Source organism: Girardinichthys multiradiatus, chromosome 22 (assembly GCF_021462225.1).
Source record: "Girardinichthys multiradiatus isolate DD_20200921_A chromosome 22, DD_fGirMul_XY1, whole genome shotgun sequence".
Classification (NCBI taxonomy): Eukaryota; Metazoa; Chordata; class Actinopteri; order Cyprinodontiformes; family Goodeidae; genus Girardinichthys; species Girardinichthys multiradiatus.
Window position 1 is genome coordinate 30955963 of NC_061814.1, and position 23155 is coordinate 30979117.

Consider the following 23155-nt stretch of genomic DNA (forward strand, 5'->3'; position numbering starts at 1 on the left):
TGTCCTCCAACGGGACAGCGCGGTGGTGTGTTCAAAGCTGTCGGACATGTGGGAACCTATTATATGGCGCTCATAAACGTAGCAAGCGTTTATGCGAATGGTAAAAAAAAAAAAAAAAAAAAAATCAACAGCCCTGTCGTCTACAATACATTCAGATAATGGTCCAATGGATTTTTTTGTTTTGTTATATTTGTAACTCTGATCAAAATTTGATTTTAATCCGGCTCTGCACTTTCGACAGACGTTTAGTGCGTCACACTAGTGAAGATGACACATTAAAAACACACACATGCCCCACAATTCAAAAACAAGAGTTTAAAGGACCACCCGTACGCCCGTATTTCATTAAGATTCTATGTGACAAAGCCAGAGGTGGATAAAATAGCCAAAACATTTTACTCAAGTAAGAGTAGTACTACTTCAATGTATTTTTTCTGAAGTAGAAATAAATAGTAGTCATCCAAAACAGTTACTCAAGAATAAAAAGTATTGGTTAAAAAGGTTACTCCATTACTGATTTGAGTAACAGTCTGAACACAAGATCTGATTTAATTTGTAAAAACTAAATTATGTATTGAGACACACAAAAATATAAATTATTTGCAGATTTTGGTATTTAAAATAATTAAGAAATATGTACATTTAATATAATTTAAAATAATTGATCATATATACTGTTTTTTTTTTTTTCTTTAACAGAAACTATGTGTGTTTCTGTAAAATAACAAAATATGTTTGTTCTGCATTCAGTGAAGGAACCAGAGGTGGGCAGAGTAACCAAACATTTTACTAAAGTATGAATAGCATAACTTCAAAATATTATTAGTCAAGTAAAAGGTATGGTGAAGTAAAACTACTCACAGAAGTACTTTTGTTTTCAAAAAGTTATTCAAGTAAATGAAACGCTACTAACCACCTCTGGGCAAAGCCAAAATAGCACATAACAGTGAAGGTAAAGAAAAGTGTTGCATGCCTTTCCATTTTTTTTTCCAAATACAAAATAAGCAGAAGTGTGGTCTGCATCTGTACTCACCCCCTTTTGTTCTGATACACATAAAGAAAATCCAGTGCAACCAATTGCTTCTTTTGACCTTCACGCAAAGCTATACGTGTGGCAGAAAACTAACACTTAACCTCAGGCTGAACACACTATCCTCACCATGAATCATGAATCATGGTGATGGGATCCATATGTTGTGGTCATGCTTTACTTTAGCAGTGACAGGGAAGCTGATGAGAGCGGACAGGAGGGTGGATGGAGCTAAATATATGGCAAAGACCTGGGAGTCGCGTGGAGATTCACCTTCCAGGAGACCAAAAACCCTAAACATCCACCCAGAGCTAAAATGGAATGATTTAGATCAAAACATTTTCATGGGTTAGAACGGCCCAGTCAAAGTTCAAACCTGCATCCAGTTCAGAATCTGGTAAGATTTGAAAATTACTATTGACAATAATTCGGGGATGCTGAATACCAATGCATAACACATTTTTTAGATTCTGATTTTTCAGAAAATTGTAACACCATGTATCATTTTTCTTTCACATGCCAATTATTTTCTACTACTATAGTTTTTGGAGGACATGGTCATATGATATTCACATATAGTTAGGTTTCGTAAGATTTATATCAACACTGTAAATAACAAAGAGTAAAAACCTTTTTCGTATCCTTTATGCATAAGATTTGACACTGCTGCCATGTGTTGCTGGATGGGTCTGAGTTTGGTTTATGAGTTTTTCTGGTTTATTATAGAACAGGTAGATATTCTCACTTCTTGGTAGCATAATTAAAAACAGAAATGTACATTGCATTTGATTACTTTTGTCACACCATTAGTGGTTATAGGTACATTTTCCACTTTAACCTCAGTTGTAAACCAAGTGCACAGAAAGGCAAATTCGTTAGAGGTCCAAATGACTTTTTACCTTTCAAAAAACAGGTGACGACATTAAAAACAGCGTTCTTCATGCTCTTACACGTCCCACTAACAGTGCTGCCTCAGCTCCCAGTAGTTAGGGTTTGCTACAGGCTCTTTTTGCGTTTTAAATTACAGACCATCCACAAACCCGGTCTCCTCCATCTACCAGAAATGAATCATGTACATTGGTGTCAGGCGAGTTAAACAACCCTTAATAACCAGGTAAATCTGACACACTTCAGTCTTGAGCAAGGTCTTTATTTTGAATCACATATGTGCTTTTTAACAGGTTACATTGTGAAATACAGATTTTTTTTTTTTTTCCATGGGTTCAATGTTTTCTATGATCAAATTTCAGTCTTAAATAAACTCTGGAGCACTATTTTTTTTTGTTTGGTTTATCTCATATCACTACATGACAGAAAGGCTCTGTCATGACTCACAAATAACCTAATCAGTGTTTACAGCCTGGGTCAATCTGTTTCAGACATGTTCCAGTCCCATAGACAGCTACTGAACAAAAAAAAAAACAAACAAAAAAACATCTGTAGAATCTGTATAAAATTAAAATCTGAGTAAAATAAAGATTTGTAACTTCTTAAGAAATACATATTTTTGGATCCATAATTTTAAGAAACATGACCACTTAATTACATGATTTCAACTCCTTTTATTCTTACATCTTAATTTGAGGAACTTTAAGTATGCATCCACAATTCCTTTGGTGATAATAAAAAAAACATTGTTACAGATCAACTTCTTAGATGCAGACCAAGACAACTTCACAAGCTTCAACCTGTCCATACTTTCCATAAAGGTAAACGGAGCTAATCAGCGCTGAAAGTCCACGATCTTTTCTTTTCCATTTCCAGGAAAATGCAATAAATTAAATTGCATCTTTGTTAAATTTGTTAATAAAAAGCCAGCTATATTATCTGTGTATTAGAAGGGATAGATTTACAGTTACCACCTGCACAAATAATTCCAAATCCAGTAAGATTTAGCCATTTTATTGTAAAACAATACTCTCATGTTGTAAAGCGTGGGGTCATCGTCACTTTATGAGCCAAAACAAACATACGACCACACCAACATTTACTCTGTTCGCCTACTTACAGAGAAGCAGCAAAGGGTGCACAGTTTAATTTTTTTCTCTCTCTCACACACGCATACACACAGCCAGAAAATTACACACATTAACAGGGTTTGGTCTTCAAGTCTTGACTTCAGCAAGCATTAAAACTTCCACTGCTTCCGCTGTTCTTCTAGACTCCTTTTTTTCCTCTTTCACTGTGCTTTGACCAAAAAGGTCTGACAAACCATTTCTGGATAATCATAATCATTAAAAGGTGATGTGACAAGAAAACAGAAAAACAAAGCTTTTATCAGTCATGTTTGAGCCTCTGAACTGCCAGGAATTTGAGGCTCGCTCAGTGATCCTGAAGGTCGGAGACATTGTAGGTACGAAGAGGCTCTGCAGCGTTGAAACCCTCCTAACATGTTTAAGATTTTAGGGCAGCTCTAACGGCTCTTGTTCTTTTTCACACTGGCCTACAAAACAGAAAAAATAAGTTCAGAAATCATAAGCAGAATGAAAGATTATTTATCCCAAGCTGTGCTGTAAAACATCTCAGTGCCCTTCAGGTTTTACCAGACTAAGCTAGAGATGATCAATTGAAATGCAGATTCCTTTAAAAAAAAAAAGAAAAAAAAAAAAGTGAAACATCATTCAACTCAAACGCCAAATCAGAAACTGCAAATCATATAGCTTCAGGCAGCCACGATGAACAGCCGCCAACTTAACACTGGTATGTCTACTTTTTACGGATGGGACATGCAAATAATCTATGCAAACTTGCTCGGGAAACAACTCATAACTTGAAAAAAATAACAAAATAAATAAAATCTGACTTAGCCAAAATACTTTTCAGCCACAAGCCGGGCCCCCGTTGGTAAGTTGGTTTCTTACTACCTCCAGAGTCAATGGAGTTTTCACCTCACCTCACCAGACACCTTGGAAGTAGGTGAAGTTGTGCCAGAAACAAATGGATCAATGGGCCACAATATCAGTATCTAAAACCGCCACTCAAGGAGAGGGTGTTTATGGCCAGGGAATTAAGATGTTAAAGTATTTAAACTGATTGAAGATCTAACATTTTTTGCAAATGTTGCAGTACCTCTGGAGCCAAACAGGGTTTATGGCTAATTTTGAGTTTTAAAAGTGTTTTAACCTGGGAGGAGAAAGAAGTAAAAACAGGAGAACAAAACCAAGGTTTCAGAACCACCTTTGATGCGACAGCTTTCAACACCAGAACCGCCATTTATTGCATCTGGATATCAACAGGTGATCAGCACTGGCTCTGATCCTGTTAAGCAATGATTTTTGCTGGGTCCAAACAGAGTACAGCTCTCTACACCATGCACCTTTGGGAGAGGAGTAGTCACAAAGGGATGATAAGCCAACTGGAGGAGCCCCTGCGTTCTCACCACGTTTTTTTAGACAAAATAGAGACAAAGCATGTCAACCAACTATCGCTATAAATAAAATATTATGTCAAGACTGGGGTTGCTTTAAACTCAGGCATTTGATTGAATAAAAAGACAGGTTTATTATACAGAGCTTACTACATTTACCAGTGTTTAAAGCAAACTAATCATGGATCATTTTAAAAGCTTTCTGAAATTCTAAATTTGCAAAATAAGATCATTCACATTGGATAAACTGTACATTGAGAACATTTAGGGAAACTAGTTGCTCGGGATAAGAGGTTGTTGTGACTGAATCTAAATGGTCCAGGAAGGGAATTTTGAAGTGAGCTGGAGAAAACCATTTCTAAGGTGTTAGTTCACTACAACATCCCAGATCGGCATAAAAATCAAAGCTTTATGTTGCATTTAAGTGCAGTAGGTTGCTAAAGCTCACTTTTGGTGATTCTTCAGAGTTCGAAAACATGCAGAGGCTAGCTTGTGAACTTCTAGAGAAAATGGCCACCTTCAAATAACAACATGTTTCAGCCTGCGACTTCCTGACGTGTAGCGATGAGTGTGCATACAAGCAAGAACATGCACGCTCAGAAACAGGCCTCTCTTTTACTGTTGGATATAGCTTAATTACTTTTTCAGACGACTCCAGCGGGTGCTTTCTACATAAAATGCAACCAGGAGCCACACAAACCACAGATGACCTTAGTTCACCTTCTGACAGAACCATCACAAAGTCACATTTTAACTGCCACCTGATACTAATACAGCCATTAAATAGTCTGTAACCAAAATCCTTCTCAGCGTAGTACCTTGCCACCCAGTTTGAGTGTGTCAATTTCCTCTCTCTGCTTGCTCAAGGTCTCATTCATACTACATAAATGGTCACTCATCATGCTGAGTTGGTCCTCGTAGCTCCTCTTAGTTGTAGTCAGCTCGTCCTGCATGAGGCACACTCCAATTAGCATTTGCATGTATTCTGATTTGGAAAGAGTTCAATGTCTGCAATCTGGACTCTACTATAGAGGAGATACTACTTTGAGTTTTACCTGCAACCGTGTGATGTTCTCATTAGCCAGTTTGACTTCTTCGCTCAGAGTCTCCCGTGCTTTCTCTGCGATGGTTGATCTCTTTGCCAAAGCTCGACACTGAAGGCAGGAACAACAAAGTCAACATCTGCTGTACTCTGGCTAGCACACATAAACACATCCATAAAAAATGTTTCTTTTAAGTCATCCAAACTTATTAAAACATGCTCATAGCAGAAAGCTTAATAACAGATTTGATTATTTTTAAGAAAAATAGATGCAATTGATTATTAGACACAGGGTAAACAAGAAAGAAACAAGGCCACACACTTGTGAAAAAACAAAAAAAAAACCAGTTCATTTATATTTAGCTCTCCTGAGTAGAACCACGATGGACTTACAGCTGCAGGTCTTTAGGTGTATCTTGCAGTTGTGTACATTTAGAGACTGAAATGTTTGTTCTTTTCAAAATAGCTCATTCTGGATTCTGACTGGGACGTTCTAATAAATGAATAAGCTTGGATGTTGACTGTATGTTTGGGATCGTCCTGTTGGAAGGTGAATCTCCTGATTTTAAAGTCTCTGGTGGCCTCCAATAGGTTCTGTTCCAGGATTACCCTGTATTTAGCGCCAGCCATATTCCCATCAACTCCGACATGCTTTCCTGTCCCTTTGAAGGAAGAGTAGCCCCACAGCATGATGCTACCTCCACCTATTTTCACCACTAGGATTGTGTGTTCAGAATGATGCCACACACTGCGTATTGTATGTAGGCCAGAAACTTCCAATTTCTCACGTGTTTCACTTTCTTTCTTGCAGCACTTCTATAAAGGCATCAGGACACTGATTGTTCACTAGTGTTCTCTAACAAACATCTGAGGCCTTCACATTACAGCTGGATTTACACTGAGATTAGATTACAAGTGGACTCTATTTAACATTTCAGTGAATTCTTAGTGGAAATGTTTGCTTTGGAATTTATGTAGTGGAATACAAATGCACGGCACACTTTAGATTTTTATGTTGCAAAACATTCTGGAAACCATGTATCCTTAATAACACATCAAAGTTTGTAGTGACAAAGTAACACATATGGAAAAGTTAATGAAAATACTTTTGCAAAGTACTGTTTGTTAAATCTTACTTATGTCAGAAAGAATGAAATAGAGGCAGTGTGGGACGAGAAGGTCAATTATTTCCACTAAGAACTTCACCTCTGAGTGAAAGTGCACAGCTTTGCTGTCTGATATCTGGAGCTGGGTGGTGAGCTCTCCCACTCTCGACATATAGTGGGTCTTTATCAGCTCTTCGCGAGACTCTTCGTCTCCCACCTGCAACACAGACACAAAATCCAGCCGGATGAGACTTTTCCCAAGATAGCATTATAAGTTAACAATTTTTTATTTCTTTTTATCTGGAGCTCATGGTTAATTATGCTACGACTTACGTGCTCATTTGTAGGTGTTGTGCACAACATGCCAACCTGGTGTCAAGACAGAGAAATAGGAGTTTCATCACTGGTGAGATGTTAAAAAGTCTACATCGCACAGCGACATGCGAGGGTTGACAGTAATAGCTAATTACAAAGTAGACTTGGAAAAACAAACTGCTCTGTTTCGTGACTTCACTGTGAACTTTGTTCTGACTCACATAAAAAACCCACTTTTTTCTGCCTCATCAGCACATTGGAAGCGTGAGTTGTTTTTTTTTTAAGGATAAAACTTGCTTAGAGTGGAAGCTAAAAGAAAAGTATGATAATACTCCCTTTGTTGAAGCTAATCAGACATTCTGCTATGGGCATAAAACTTCGCCTGCAACCAAAAACAAACAGCAGCTTGAACAGTGACTGTACCAGGCTGGTGCACAGAGTCATCTCTTTCCCTGTGGCTTTCTGCAGCGTCTCTGCTTCCTCGTGGCTGTGTGTGAGTCGGCCGTCTGCGGCTGTCTGGGAATTCTGACTTCCCCCCAGAGCCGCTGCAAGCAGTGCTTCCAGGTCGGCTATACGTTGGTTCTCCTTTTCCAACCGCACCTTCCCCAGCTGGGCCTCCAGGAGCCAGTGCTCCTTCTCCTGCTCCAGCCGAGCGATCTTCTCCTGGCTCTGCTGCACCTGCGCGAGGATGACAAGGGGGAAGTGAGGAGAGGACAGCGAGCTTGTGGGAAAACGGGCTGAATGGAGGTTTGGAGAAGTGAAAGGTCACCAATATTTATGAAGAAATAAGGAAACATAACAAAACAATTTCCGATAAAGAGAAAATGAAAAAGCTTTCTAAACAAAATAGGAAAGGATACAGAAAACAGACTAGCAAAGCTCTTAGTCCTTCACACCCAGTCACCAGAGAGCAACTGTCTGCAGCTCCTCAATATCGCATTACATACTGCAAAAGATTAAGAATTTCTGTTTGAATTATTACCATTTCAATGCGTCCTATTTAACTAGCAAACGATGTTTTCACCATTTCCACTTCACAGCTAAACATGGCTGCTGGTAAATACCCTTGATGCCTGAATCTAGAGCAAATAGTTTACTTAGAAACACAGCTCAATAAAATTAGGGATTGTAAATCTTACTAATGTGTAAAGCCTTTCAACAAGAACCTATGGAAATCCTAAAATGACCATGAGAAATACAGTTTCATCTCTACCTGCTGAGTGAGACCCTCTCTGCTCTCGGTGGAGCTGGTGAGAATACGACGGTTTGACAAGGCTTCCCTGTATGGAACTGACCGAGGCCTGGCCTGAAAAAATAAAACACAAAAGCAAATGCATTAGGGGAACAAGAAATGTCAATAAAAAAATTCTGTTTTTGAAATTCTGTGAAAAATCCTATAAACATTAAAATAAAATAAAATGAATTACAATGAAACAAAAATAATGTAAAATAAAGAGAAAAATTCTATAAATACCAACAATATTGGAAATAAAATAAATCATAAGTAAATAAAAAAAACCTTAAAAGATAAAAATGATTTATGAACCAATACATTTTAAAATATACCAGAGAAACAGAGTAGATTTGATTACTAACACTTTTGATGGCATGGATGTACACAGCTGCTTTCTTTTTGTTGGCCAGCATGCTCTCTGCTTGCAGGGGGTTGAGGCTCACTGTGCATCCTTTGGGAGTGTAGCCTGGAGACGTGAAGAAGTCCAAGTTGTTGCTGAAGAAAGTGGCGATCTGTGAAACATGATTGAGACCGGATAAATCACATCATGTGAACAGAATAGCTTCAAGGTCGCCACACATCAGAGATCTTCGTTCTTTTTTTTTTCCACCCATTTTTAAAGTATAAATACAAAACTTCACTGTGAACTCAACGAAAATCTTTTTATTTCAATGTTCCATAAATCCAAAACTCATTTTGTTAAGTATAATATTAACCAGTGTGAATAAACCCAGTGATGATTCCTCCATTATTTTGGAAAATAAATCACAGAGTAATCAAGCTTTTGGTTGTCTTCCGGTTGCAGAAGCAAATCCCATGCTTCCATGTTAGCAGATGCTGCTACCCAGTTGATTCACAGAGAGAAATCATTTATCCCATTATTCTGACCAGAGAGCAGCTGTGCACACTGTGAATTGGGCGTTATCTTCCAAAAATCTAACCACTGCCCAGCTGAGTCCTCGTGTTATTTGTTAAGACATTAGTGTCACTTTATAAACTGCAATCTTATTGCAGTGGGGTAAAAAAAAAGTATTACAGTGAACAAATCTGCTACATTGCTCTGCGGGGGAGGTTAGACAACAGAAACCTGACTGCTGCCTGCCCCCTGGTGGCCATACCTTGCCAGTGATGCTGGTCAGTGAGCCCAAAGATCCGAGGAGGCACTCTGTGGTGGTACGGAGCTTCTGTGTGACTGTGGGGAGCTCCTGTTCAATGCCTGCCTTCTGGTTGTAATGTTTAGACATCTCTGGAGACAAGATAGCAGCAGGTGAAGGATTTATACCATGAATATGCACAAAAAAGGTATAATTTTATAGCAGTTTCAATTTATAAAATACAGTAAAGATTAAATACAGTAGTGGGACAATCAAGAGCGCAACACAAAGCAGAGCAGTATCGTACATAGATGAATCAGACAGAAAAACCATTGAAAAATAAGTCTTCGGGTTTAAAGCAGCCAATAGGGTAAACCACCCAAACATTCAGAGGAAGACTGTTACACAGCTTTTAAGCCAGCACAGATAGCAAAATCACGAGTTTTCAGTGTGGATCAATAAAATGAGAAGAACGTAGAGGTCTAAAGTATAGAGTTACCAGGTCAATAATGTAAGTGGGAGCAAAGTTACTTTTTACTATTTTTTAAAGACCAAGAGGAAGATTTTCTGTTGAAACCAGTGAAAGTACATGAGAAGTGGGGTGATGTGAGAACAGAATGGCATCTTTAAAGGCAGTCTTGCAGCTGAGTTTAGGTATCATCTGCAAGCACGAAACTGGCTCATGGCTTAAGCAGGAACTGAGAGAGAGAGCGAGCTGAGTAGGCCAGGTGTGAAGGAACAAAAGCATAAATTACTATTTTCTAGAGTCAGTGGGCATTTTGATTTCTTAGGTGAATATTCCTAGACTGAACAAGAGGCTTATTTTGTACATCAATCTTGTCTTTATTAAAGATGATGCTTGGATTTGTATATTCATTTCTAGGTTTCCACAGAATTGGACAGTGTAATTGAAGATGGGGAGGAGAAATAAGCATATCTGTGTCAATGTGATTTAATTGAGACCTGGAGAGCCATCCGGGTGTCAGTCTCTTCTAAGGATTAGTGTAGGGTAGTACATTATGACGATCAGGCTTTGCAAATATGTGACCTGTGTATCATCGGAGTAGCATTTATGAACCACACTTGTATGAGGACCAAATGGTCCAAGCAAAGCATATACAAAGACAACAGGATAGGTCCAAGTATCGGGCTCTGCAGAACACCACAGGTCAAAGAGTTCTGCTCCCATTTAATCGCATTATGAAGACTGCAAGGGACCATTCTGTCTCATTTGTTGTTACATAAAAAGCCACAGTGATGTTTTTTTTTTTGTATGAGGTAACACAAAAGATTTATATAATAAGAAAATGACAGGTCCAAGTATTGACCCCAGAGGCACACCACAGGTGATGGGTGCCACTGAGAAGTCATACAACTTTTATAAAAGTAGGAGATTAAAAACCAAAGAGGTATAACATAGATCTACTTTTGTAAGCAGTCATGGCACAACCAAAAGCATCAAAAGCCTATAAAATTTCTATCATAAAATAGAAATTTTATCACGATCCGATCTGAGGGGAATATCATTGGTAAACCTGAGAAGCACTGCCTCTGTGCTTTGGCTTTGACAAGAACTGGATTGAAAGATTTCTGCCAGTGCTTTCAGCACTTGCTTATGGATATTTTTTTTACTAAACCTTTAGATAAATTAGGTTTAGGTTGGTGCATTGTTAGTGACTGTGGGTCTAATTAAAATGAATTTGACAAAAATGGTCAAAGCAGACGAGCTGAGTTGAGATGGCTCAAAGGTAGGAAAGGAAAGAAGGAATGATTTAACATTCAAATTTTTATAAATTAAAACGGATTATGCATTTTGATGCTCTTCTAGAACTTATATATATTGGGTGGAGGATTACTCCTCAGATACGGTCAACTGGTTTAAAAGGAAAGCTGGGGTTGTGTTTGTTGTAATGTGTTTATTAAAATAATACACACATGCAACCTTTTAGCTGGGCCAAAGGTTGCTTGCTTTCATCAGCTCTTCAACTTTGTGAAGCTGGTAAATATAACAAAACGGTTATCTCTTGACTGTTATGCAAATTTCACAAAACCTACTGTAAAACGCAAGAAAATTAGCATGTATATTCGACCACAACGGCTATCTGAACTGAAACGGACAAAGAGACATCAAAGGCAGGCTGGTGGTTTCTTCTTAAACAGAAAAAACTAAATGTGACTTTTATGAATGGTTGGATGCTGAGTAGATGCACAAAAGAAAATGTAAATATGTGTAGTAGGGCTCCGGGTCAAAAATGGCTAACAGTGCTACTCACCTTTAATGGCATCATGAAGACAGTGCAGGCTAGCTGCCAGCTGGGTGAAGACAGCTGAGGTGCTGCTCTGTGGCATGGCATCCTGCCGAACACCTGAGACACACGGCACACATTGTAAAACAAGCACATATTATCAACACTTGCAACCAGCCCTGCCTGATCAGAAGCAGTGATCCCCATGTGTGTCTTGTTTATTATTATGTATGTGTATGTTTGTGAGTTAGAAATGCAAAATGAACGTATAACAACGAACTGTCATACCTCATGAAGAAATAAGGACTTTCTAAAACAGCCTATATGTTATTCTAACATATTTTGAACATGTGTTTATGCATTTCAACACTGCAGGGAAATTCAAGAAATATAAACAAACAAACAAAAAATGAGTTAAGGAGTTTTTTAAATTTCAGTAAAATGTAATTAAAAGCAGGCAGTTTCTGATTAGGTCACCGCCACATTTATTCCCAGTTAATAAGGCTAAAATCCAACACAGGTGTAACACACCATGTGAACATGATGAGAACATTGCTACACAGCATTTTAATACAGGTCTACCCTTTTTAACCCCTCAACCCTTTAGTGTGGCATGCTGACCCTTGAAGTCAGAGTAAACACCACAGTGAAATGGGAAAAAAATGTTTAAGTCCTTTAGAAAGAAGTTTGTAGAAGCTTATGAGTCTGGTAAGGGATTTTAAAAAGTCTCTTAACGAATGTGGGATCAGCCATTGTACCTGGAAAATAAAATACTCTGCAAGTGAAAGACATTAATAACAAGTGCCAACATGCCTAGGTCTAGCCATCTAAGTAAGTTCACCTTGAAAGCAGACCTCAAGATTGTAAAAGAAGTCTCCAAAAAGAAGAACCCTAAAATGTCTTCATGGGACCTGCAGCAGACTCTCACTACTGTTGATATGAAAGTGGATGCCTCTACAATCAGTAAGGTACTGCACAAGCTGGAGATGACCTAGGAGGAAACCATTGCTCTCAAAGAAAAACATAAAGGCCAGACTGAAGTGTGTCAGAGAGAACGTAGACAAAGACTAAGACTCCTGGATTAATGTTCTTTGGACAGAGGAGAACAGGCAAACAGAGGACATGTTTGGCATAAACCAAGTACAACATTCTAGCAAAATGACCTCACAGTAGCTATGAAGCACAGAGCTGGAAGTATCATGGTTTAGAGATGCTTTGCTGCAGCAGGACCAGACCAGCTCACCATTATAGAATCCACTATGAATACTAACAAGTACCAGAATGTGCTTGAGGAAAATATGAGAACATCTGTAATATAATTACAGCTGAAACAGAACTGGACCATGCAACAAGACACTAACCCAAAACAGTAAATTCACCAAGGACTGGTTGAGTCATGGGGTGACTTGAAATGGGCTGAACATATAAGAAACTCGTCAAACATGTGGGAGCTAGAAAATGAGGAGTGGAGCAAAATGCCCTCAGAACACTGCCAGAAACTAGTAGATGCTACAAGAGTCATCTCTATGAAATTAATATAACCAAAGGGGGTAACCCTAACTATTAAGGAGTAGGGTGTCCTAACCTTTTCCCTAGTTGGAAAACACCTTTTTTCTTGATATGTTCTGTTCAATGTGGAAAAACAAGGTTGATTCTTGGTGTTTACTTCTAATTAAATTTGTTTCTTTTCCAGAGATAAAAATCTGATCAGAAAGCAATCTGTGAAGATTTCTTTTGAAAGCACTGTATGTTTAATGGGGTGTACTAATTAATCCTTTAACATGACCCTATGGACATATTTTTATTTCTGATTACTGTGAACATTTGTCTACTTTTTGCAATAAAAAACAAATTTGTAATAAAACAGCAGCACATATTCATAAAAAAGTAACTCTGCATTCATCTTTCAACAGATTAATGATCCTGAATAATGAGACAAAAATCACCTCAGTTGTTGTAAGTTGACTTACTGGGTAAGGCCAAAAGGGTAATGTAGTTCTGCAGTTTCTCAAACACAGTCGTTACTTTCTTCATGTCACCTTGTAACTCCCGGTTTTTCGCCGTTAGGGCAGCAGTGCAAAGAGGTGCCTCGCACTCTTCTTCCAAGCTGAAAAATAAAACAGAAAAGACGATGGCTATCAGTACAGCCTCCACCACTTTCCAACTTGCTTTCTTTCAAACACAGCGCTGACCTTTTCAGCTGGTAGGGAAGAATCTTTTGCAGAAAGTGAGTGTAGGAGGAGAAATTCTCAGCGAAATTCCTCAGCATGACCACAGTCTCCTTAAGTTCAACATGTAATTTTATTTTATTTTTACTCAATTAAAGAAATCATTCAAAACATCCAGTCAAATCTCACCAGTACAGTAACTGTGCCTTCTGTGATGCTTTGGTATAATTGCAGAAAGCTGTCCTCCAGGGGGCGCACATAGGCAGCATTCTCATGGAGATACTGAGAAAACTGTGGTAAAACAGGAATTCTACATCTTAATTTGCACAATAATTTATAGTGCTCCTCCTTACAAAACAACCAGAATAGTGACTTCTCTGGATTTCTTGGGTGCGACTGCCCCACCTTCTGGTTTAGAGGAGAAATGGGCTCAATGGAGGAGTCCAGGGGATAGATGTGAACCCGCTGCTCTGTGTAGGTGTGGAAGTTCAGCAGAGCAGCCACCAGGTCCTGGATGAAGCTCAGGGCTTGATTTGTTACGTCCCGAGCCTTTAGCTGCATCCAACCCAATGAAAAACTGTTTTAATAACATCTCCATTAAAATAAGTTAGATAGTTTATTTTTATTCAAATACAAGAGCACAGGTTCCCATAAAAATCGGAAATTTCAATGTAACAGTGCAACTGTGCACTTTTGAAAGAACTGAATCGTTCTAAAGTGCTTCTCACTCACCTGGTGCCGTCGATTGTGTGATGGCACATTCAGGCTGTTGTAGTCACTTAATTCTGCAGAGCAGGAGATGAAAGCTGTTTTATCAGATCTGAACTTAGGCAACTTAACAAACAAAAAAACAGTTTTGTGAGGCTTGAAACACAAATATGATTACACTCATTTGGGGCTTTTAATGATCCACTTCAATTGTTCTTCTTTTTGGAGGGGGGGGGGGGGGTAACAAGTAATACCACATCGTATATATAATAACACAAAAATATACAAATAAGATAACTCAAATTTACACTCTCATTTTATTTATTAATATCTCTTAGCGAGTTTCAGAGAAAGCAAACACTTTTTGTGGCCATCAACACCTACTTGGTTTTGATCTGACAGAATATTTGATCACTCTTCTCAGAGATAGAAAAGCTCATTGAACTTTCCTGCCATGGACCAGGCTTTTAAGCACAGTCCACACATTTTCACAGGGTTATGGTCAGGGTCTCGTGTTGACTTCTCCAAACTTACTTCTTAGCTTTGTGGCCAAACAGCACAACCTTTATCTCCTCTGACCATAAAACTTTACACTAAAAGGTGTTCGGCTCGTCTATGTGGGCAACGAAAACTTTCAGTCCTGCTTGATGGTGCTGATATTTGAGCAGTGATTCTTTCTTGGATGCAACCTGTCAACCCATGCTTCGTTGTGGAAAGTAACACTGGTGTTCCAGAGCCTGGAGCTTCTGGTTCCTTCCTTGTTTCTGATGATTCTAACCAAATTTCTTTAATCTCAATATGACATATTAGGTTGTATTGGTTTGAAATATTAAAAGAGTTGGATGTTCCAACCAAACAATGTTCCTAAACACACATCAAAATTGATTTTGGATGGTCTCCCCAGGGCCTGACCTTAACCATATTGAAAATGTTTGGAAGGATCTGTGCCAAAAACCAACCGTATTAAATGAGTTCTACAAATCCTGCAAAGAACGGAAGTCAAATTTGTAGCCAGAATTATGCCAAGACCATGTTGACGGCTGCAGAAACTGTGTGACTAAGCTGCATCTTGTTAAGAAGGCAAACACTTCTGCTTGTATGAATAACAATGAGAAAGTTCACAATAAATTTAAACTTGTGCCCTCAAAGCTTGAGTCACTCACTGGTGTCATTAAAGGGCACTTTCTCCTGAATGACGCTGCTGCTCTGCTTCACCTGCCTGTTCAGCTCCGACTGGCACCGTCTCAACTGCTGCTGGCTGCAGACAGGCACCAAAAGGATGATTAGATAACAGTCTACATTTTTAAGAATCATTGTCTGCAGGATTATAAATATTCTAATGTGGTGCAGTTCCCACTAAATACTTCTGATCTGTTATCACAAACAGATTTTTTTAGACTGTAATAAATTACAAAGTGCCCAATCAAATGCAGGTAATTTGTAAAGAAACCATTAAATTATGCATGCAAAAGTAAGAACATCCTTGTCAAATCTGTCCCCATACTAGTAAATCTAATTATTTCCAACCAGGGAATATAAAGTAAACATACCACTCTTCTGTTCGCATTCGACAGTCTTTTGCCTCCCTCTCCAGAGTTTGTGTTTTCACCTGTTAGAAAATATAAAAAATGCTTTTTTTTTAAAAATAAACTCTACAATGATTATCTGTAAAGAAATATGGGCTTTTCCTCACCTCTAAAACGGCTTTGTCACTCTGCAGACGCTCGATCGTTTCCACATACTTTGTTTTGAGTCCGTCAACAACAGCTTGGTGCTCCTCTGCGTCTCCCTCCAGCTTCTCCAGCCGAGCCCTCAGCTCAGCCTCCTTCTTCCTGTGCTGCTCGTCTGCTTCGTAGAACTAATAACAATAAGGAAGGTGGAAAATCAGAGGTCATCACACATAGTGGCAATACTTTCAGTGTTTGTGAAAACAAACAAAAACACTGCCCTGATAGATGCCTACTTGTATATGAAGGCGCTCATTTTCTTCAATCTTTTTTTGCAGATCTTCATTGAAAACACTTTGTGTCTGTAGGCCTTGTTGTGAGGGAGAGTCCCCTTTACCCTGGAAGGCATACGGCGACTTTTAAACTTGTTGAAGATGAATATAAAGTGAACATTTTTGAACTGTTTTATGTCCTTATAAGATCAATTGTTTTGTTTAGTACACAGTTATAGAGCCTTTTCACTTCGTCAAACACTCATTTCCCCTCGTGAAAACTCACCTTCCCCTTTTTGCTCCTGACTTCAGAAGCAGCTAACTCCTCTTGCAGCAGCTCCACCCTCTTGGCGAGCTGCTGGTTCCGAAAGCTGAGGCTGTCCATCTCCTGCTCCTGCTTTCTCAGGCTCTGGTCCCTCTGCTTCAGCTGGTCCTAAGATATGATTATAACAAATTTAAAGCAATAAAAATAGGCAAAAGATTAGACAACAATTAAGCTTCTGCCCACTTTTCCAGCATTTTCAGGTTAAAACATTTTAAGACCTACATAAACGCCAAAAAATTACTTTTAGGAAAATAAATAACTGTTCCAGATTACCTTTTGTTTCTTGGCTCTGGAATAGGACTGCTTTGCCTTTACACCTAGACATTAAGCTTCGTAATGGTGACGTAACCTTTAAAGCCAAAGACTCAAATTCCATTTTTTAGACCAAACTTTGTTATATTTACAGTCTTCTATAGTGATGGAGGTTATAAGGCAGCAAGAATCTTTTGATCTTAACTCCCTAAATCTCAAAGAAAGTTTCAGAGGCATAATCCTTTCACGGGTTCACAGAGTAGGCAGAATGCTGAAAGCCACAAATTCTCCATGAACAGCTCAGTTTGCTGCCCTGCGTTGTGGGCATTGCAGTTTTGCCACAGCGTAAAGACCTTGGAAGAAATACAGCACACTGAACGGATAAATGTCACCAGCAAACATCTTGACCAATGTCGCAGAATTAGATCTAAGATGTAGTATTTTAAATCTTGACATATTTATGACTTCTGAAGACATAGTGAAACCCTGCTTTCACTAAATTATGAAGGAAAAATACTTTTCAACAAACCTGCTCTAAAAAGGTGAAAGAAATAAGAGAGATGCAATGCAATGAATCTTAAATCATACAAAACCATCAGGTAAAATTATGACCTGGGGGCGTTCAGGAGCCTACTTTCAAACAGGAAAACTCATTGTTTCCAGTTGACTACCAATGATCCAAGGGCCAGTATGAGATTCTCAAAGTGGGATCACCTTGATTAGAAATGCTAAGGTTTCAGTGTAGTTACGAGCAAACAGTAAAACAAAAATGTATGAGATGATATGGTTGCTTTGTTTCAAACACAAAAACAATTATTCGCACTGTTCAAAAAAGTGGGTTAGGAATAGAGACAAAAGTGTAGTAACCTTCTTTCATGCAGCTGACAGGCAGTATGCAGCAGCAGGTTGTAGAGGGCCATGACTATTTCCAACTAGCCTTAGATTTATTCAGTCAACTTGGTACTGCACTGATGTATGAAATCTTTAAAAACAAACGTATTTTTTCTGCCCATCTCCTAGATCTATAATATGATTAACACTTTGCATGCAGATTACATCACAACAGTAATTTACCTTTAAAGAAGCAGAGTTGGCCTGTTCATCTACGACTGCCTTCTTCAGCACTTGGTTCTGGGCACGGAGCTGAGAACAAACACAAAGTAAAACATTAACAAAAAGGGAGACAGAGATAAACTCTTTAGTGCACATGATTTCCAAAGCGAACTTGATTCCCAAACCCAGAAAAAGGTGACTAGGGATGTGTAATACATCTCCTTTAACAATACTACCAATTTTTTGAAATTTCTCATCCCCATTATTCAGGATCAAAAGTCCCAAAATTTTCCAAGCTCGAGGATCTCTACCTTGAAATTACAGCGGTTTTAAAATCTGGACCGGAAACATCCATGTTTGACAGTTACACAGTCAGCACTTCCTGCGCAACATATGGTGCTTGATTAACAAAGATGAGACCTAAAGAGGAAACAGCTCAACCTCCCCGTGATGTCAGCTGACAACGAAACAAAGAGCTCAAATAAAGCTACGCGCAACGCACTGAGGCAGGTTTTACTGTCACCAGGTCACAAATAAACCATCAGGAGCGTTTACAGCTCTTTAACACATCATGCATTTTGTGAAGTTAAAATATCAAACAAGGCATGCAAAGCTGAAGCTCATTCAGGCACAGCAGCAACAGCCTTTTAAATGTTTTATACGGCACACCTTAGGAACTGGGGCAAGTAAACCCTTAGTTAGGAACATGCAGAAGTTTAAACAACATACACCTAAATGTTTTAGCTGAGGAGATTCCTTTAAACAGACAACATGGTCATCTTCCATCTACTCGAGTGTGTTCTGTAACTGCACAAATTAAAATGACATAAAGGCATTTGTTACGATCAATCCTGGATAATATCCACAAAATCAAACCTAAAGACCTAAAAACTTGGTTTAAAAGATTCTCCCCTCACAACCACATGGTCCTACGGACATGTGAGATGCTGAATTTGAAGAACAGAAAGTGTGCAAAATTATTACAAATTGCTGAAACACTTGACTTAAGACTTTTGGAGCAGACTACTTATCTAGATCCAGCTATCTGGAGAGGATCTTTTCTTGTTTGCCATCAAGGCCCTGAATAAACTGGGATCAGCTGCACCCATTTCATACCAGAGCGTTGCTGTTTTGTCCATTCCTGCTTCCATTGTGTGCCCATGTACTTCATCTTTGTGTATCAGATTATTTCTTATGGTACTTAGTTATTTTGATGAAATTTATCATCATAAAAAATGCTCAAATGTAACAAAAAACATGTAATTGTATTATTTCAATTCAATTCAAAGATACTTTATTGATCCCTGAGGGGAAATTAGAATTCCAGTACAACCCATCCAAACATACATCATGACACAAGACAAGGGGGGGACGGGTCACCGAGGCTTTGCTGCCCACTCACAGGCGCTGCTCTTGCTAGATGAGAAAAGAGACCACATTAGGAAAGTAGAGGGGAAAAAAATCATATTTCACACTTTATCCTTAGCAGGATACAGTTTGAGATTGCAAAACACCTCAGAACAAAGAAGCAACAAGTTTACAAAACAACATCATGCCGGGAACGATGAAGGTGGTGTGAGGGGTGCATATGTTTATCTTGAGCATGTGTGTGTGTGCAAGTGAGTGTGTGCAAGTAAGTCCATGAAGCACTGTCACAGAGGCCATTGTCCTTGATGGTACGTTGGAATGTTCATCAACCGGCCACAAAGTTCTGAGCAGGTCCACAGATGTCCTCAGGGAAGGGAGGGGGCAGAGGGAGCAGAGCATCATGTTTACATAACTTCCAGGAGAAGTTGAAGATAGCCAGCCATCAAGGCCGTGCAGGGGAGCCAGATTCAGAAAAACAATAATTATTTGGGTTAGGCTGACTCTTAATTTTCCATCAGCCTTGAGAGTCTCGCTGGTGCTTCTCAAAGGCGAATCCAAACAGCCAAATTCCTGGTCTTTCGCCAGATCCGAGCGAACAACTTTCTCCAAGATTTATCCCATTTCACCCCTGAGTCCAGGAACCGCAACCTGCCTGCGATCCCGTGTAAGGATCACATCCAGTCTGCGATTCAGCTCATGTAACATCTCAGTCTGAGTGTTGATCGCCCTGAAGATCACATCACGCATGCCAGGCAGCCTCACAATTGCCAGAACAGCTGCTGATAATTCTCAGAACTTCTCGATATGCCAGGTAACCGCTGACTCCAAAAAGCAGAAATCCTGATATCAAACATCCAATTATATACACATCTTCCACATCCTCGACTGACATTATCGACAAACACACAATCCTCCACTTCTGCCAGGAGTCCATTGTGTATCCAGAGAAAAACGTCCAGCCCGGACAAGTTGGGCTCTCCTTCACCCTGTCTTCTCCTCGAGAAAATTTTATCAATTGCATCGAGAGACCAAATTGAATTGAAGACTTTATATTTATATCCCTATTTTACTTGATTGTGGTTCTGACCACTGACAGAATATGACAATTTATCAAAAGAAAATAACCACATTTCCTTACAGAAGACTGGGTCAAGCCCAAGGTATAAGTAACTCTGCAACTGCTTATGGTCCCCCTGGTTTGAGATCCCAGTGGCACTACAACTTAAACTGGACCTAGTTTATAAATGCACCATTTGTGCGCATACTAAGAAAAAATTTCTAATTTTGAAAGCTATGTTTCCAGTTAATTTCGTATACATGATAACATGATATGCACAAAGTAACTATTGAAGCACACTGCAAAAATATCAAGAGTGAAAGAGATGTTATTGATGGGCGTGGTGACCGCTGGGTGTAACCGGAAGTGTGCGCCCAAATAAAATGTTCCTAGGGGCCTCAAGCACTCTTAGGCCAGCTTATTTTAGGGGAATTCAATTTCGTACACCACCAGGTGCTGCTCCTTTTCGTGCTCGAAAAACTCAGATATGAAAAGACTAAGTATGCAAAACCACGAAATAGCGAAGGTGTTGGTAAAACCAACTTCTTTCATTCATGTTTTAGTACCATCACGAAGTAATCAAATAACGTGGTATGGTATGTGTAGCTGATTAAAAACATATACTGTTAAACTAATAGTTTTTTTCTCTAAGCCAGACATATATTATTTTAATTACATTTCTTGTTAGAAACTGAAAGCATGGAGCTTAAATCACATGGCTAAACTTGCGAATGTAGCTTGTTTCAAAAATGGATATAGCCTTTCACCTTTGAGTACTCCTGCGCCAGCTTGCTGTATTTTGTCTGCAGGTCTGTAACATTAGCCATAGTAGCTGGAAAGGTTATCCGGTCCCAAACAGTTGATAGTGGAAGAAGATGTCCCAGAGATCCGATCAGCTGGCCGCTACAGCCCGGCGCTTCACGCTGTCAGAACAGTCCAATGCTACCAGGCTAGCTCAGATCCGTAACTGCCAAGCTGCTTGTTCCGTGACTCGGGAGAACCGACATGATGACAGATAGAGGGGGTCACAGCGAATTCATAATCCGATATGTGCTACACGTTTATTCTCAAACCCGAAAGTTAATCTATTTTAAATGTTTTAAAATTAGCGCTTTTAGCTAGCAGCTAACTAGCTATGTGGCAGAACAAATCCAGCCAGCGAGCAACACATTACGCACGCAGTTTTAATTGAAGGGGGCCCGTGTTAACCAGCAGAGTCCGTGCGTAAATTTTAAAAGCGAGTGTTGCTCAGACAATGAAGCAAATCTAAATATCCATCCGTTAGGAGCAAGACTCCCATTATCCTGCTAACTCACAAATCCTCTTCAAGTGAGAACCGATCAGAGACAACAGAAAAGTCAAAGTGCATGGAACTGGTGAGCTTGTGTCAGCAGAGCGCCATCTAGCGCTCGGAGTGAAACCAGAATAAATAAAGAGCATCTCAGGTATTCCTGTCCCTGAAACTTTTTCCAGGTTGTCACCACAAACTGCAATGTATTTATTTGCGATATTATGTACTAGACTAAAACAAATAGAAGTGAATGGAAAGAAAATAACTGGCTAAAAAAATTTAAAAGCATAAAAATCTGAAAAGTGTAATTACTATGTATTGAGGCCCCCTGACCAAATACTTGGTAGATCCACCCTTCTTTGTAGTTACGGCTGCAGGTCATTAAGGGGTATGTCTCGACTAGCTTCGGACATCTGGAGACTGAAATCTTGAAAACTCAAGAAAATTTTAACAAATTAGATGGAGATAATCTATGAACATCTAATTATGCAAATTAGATTCAATAAATCACGATGTATATCAAGTGTCATCTTGCTGAAAGATAAACCTCAACCCAAGTATCAAGTATTTTAAAACCTCTGACAGGTTTTCTTATAGTCCTGTTTTTAGCTTCATCCATTGTCCCATCAACTCTGACCAGCTTCTCTGTCCCTGTTGAAGAAAAGCATCCACAAAGCACGATGCTGTCTATGTTTAACTTTAGGGATGGTTTGTTAATGGCTGATGAACAAAATTGGTTTGTAGTCACACAAAGCCTTTTGCATTTATTCCAATAATCTCACTAGAGCACCTTCATCTACATTGCCTCTGAGGTCCTCGCAGAACAGTTGTATTTAGACTGAGGGTAAACAACACGCAGGTGTAATTGACTGACCTCTGAAGACAGTTGGTTGCACATGCCTTTATTTGAGAGTTACCAGAGGATGGATGCCTGCCACACTTTTAAGACTTTTATCTGTAAAATAAAACTTTTTAAAAACCATGTAACTTATTTTTCCTCTTCACAATTATGTGCTGCTTTGTGTTAGTCTGTCAGATAAAATACCAATAAAATACACTGAAGTTTGTGGTGTTAACGTTGTAAAATGTGTCAGGATTTCATGGGTAACATAATGTAGAGGAAAAAAGTACAGTTTTATTTTACAACATTTAAATTATTGTTTGCATGTATAGTTTTGTTATCTCGATCCACATGCTATTCTGTTACTCTATTAGAAGTTTCTTAAAGTAATCTCAGTGAGGTTAAATAAACATTAAACACCCAAATTTGGCAAAAGAAACCTGCATAGTTTTGTGTGAATAGTTTGATGCCACGGGTCCAAGTGTGGAATATGTTATTAGGCATTTAAAGGTACGCAGCTGTGGATATATTTGAATAATTGAGTCTTTATTTACTCTGAAACAGAAGGTGAGCTTATTGATTATTTCATTCCCTTTATTGTTTTGAAGAGCAAAGTCCTCAAGTGGTTTAAGAAACCAAACAGTCTTATAAACAAATAAAACAGAATTCCAAATATATCAGTATTTTCTTAACTTTCTTAACCGTGTTTTGAAAACTAT

General features: G+C 38.9%; 1 protein-coding gene across 1 annotated transcript; it reads right to left on the bottom strand.

The window, feature by feature from the left end:
• Nucleotides 1-2159: 2159 nt before the first annotated feature.
• Nucleotides 2160-21661, bottom strand: ppp1r21 (protein phosphatase 1, regulatory subunit 21). Its single transcript, XM_047351813.1, has 22 exons — nucleotides 21072-21661; nucleotides 17901-17969; nucleotides 16536-16682; nucleotides 16274-16375; nucleotides 16004-16168; nucleotides 15861-15919; nucleotides 15474-15568; nucleotides 14335-14387; nucleotides 14008-14157; nucleotides 13792-13893; nucleotides 13627-13715; nucleotides 13405-13541; nucleotides 11462-11554; nucleotides 9213-9340; nucleotides 8457-8606; nucleotides 8074-8166; nucleotides 7284-7538; nucleotides 6879-6914; nucleotides 6646-6762; nucleotides 5453-5551; nucleotides 5216-5344; nucleotides 2160-3473 (listed from the first exon to the last, which is right to left on the bottom strand). The coding sequence occupies exons 1-22, from the start codon at nucleotides 21129-21131 to the stop codon at nucleotides 3444-3446; spliced, it is 2358 nt and encodes a 785-aa protein (XP_047207769.1). The 5' UTR covers nucleotides 21132-21661; the 3' UTR covers nucleotides 2160-3443.
• Between the last annotated feature and the right edge of the window lie 1494 nt (nucleotides 21662-23155).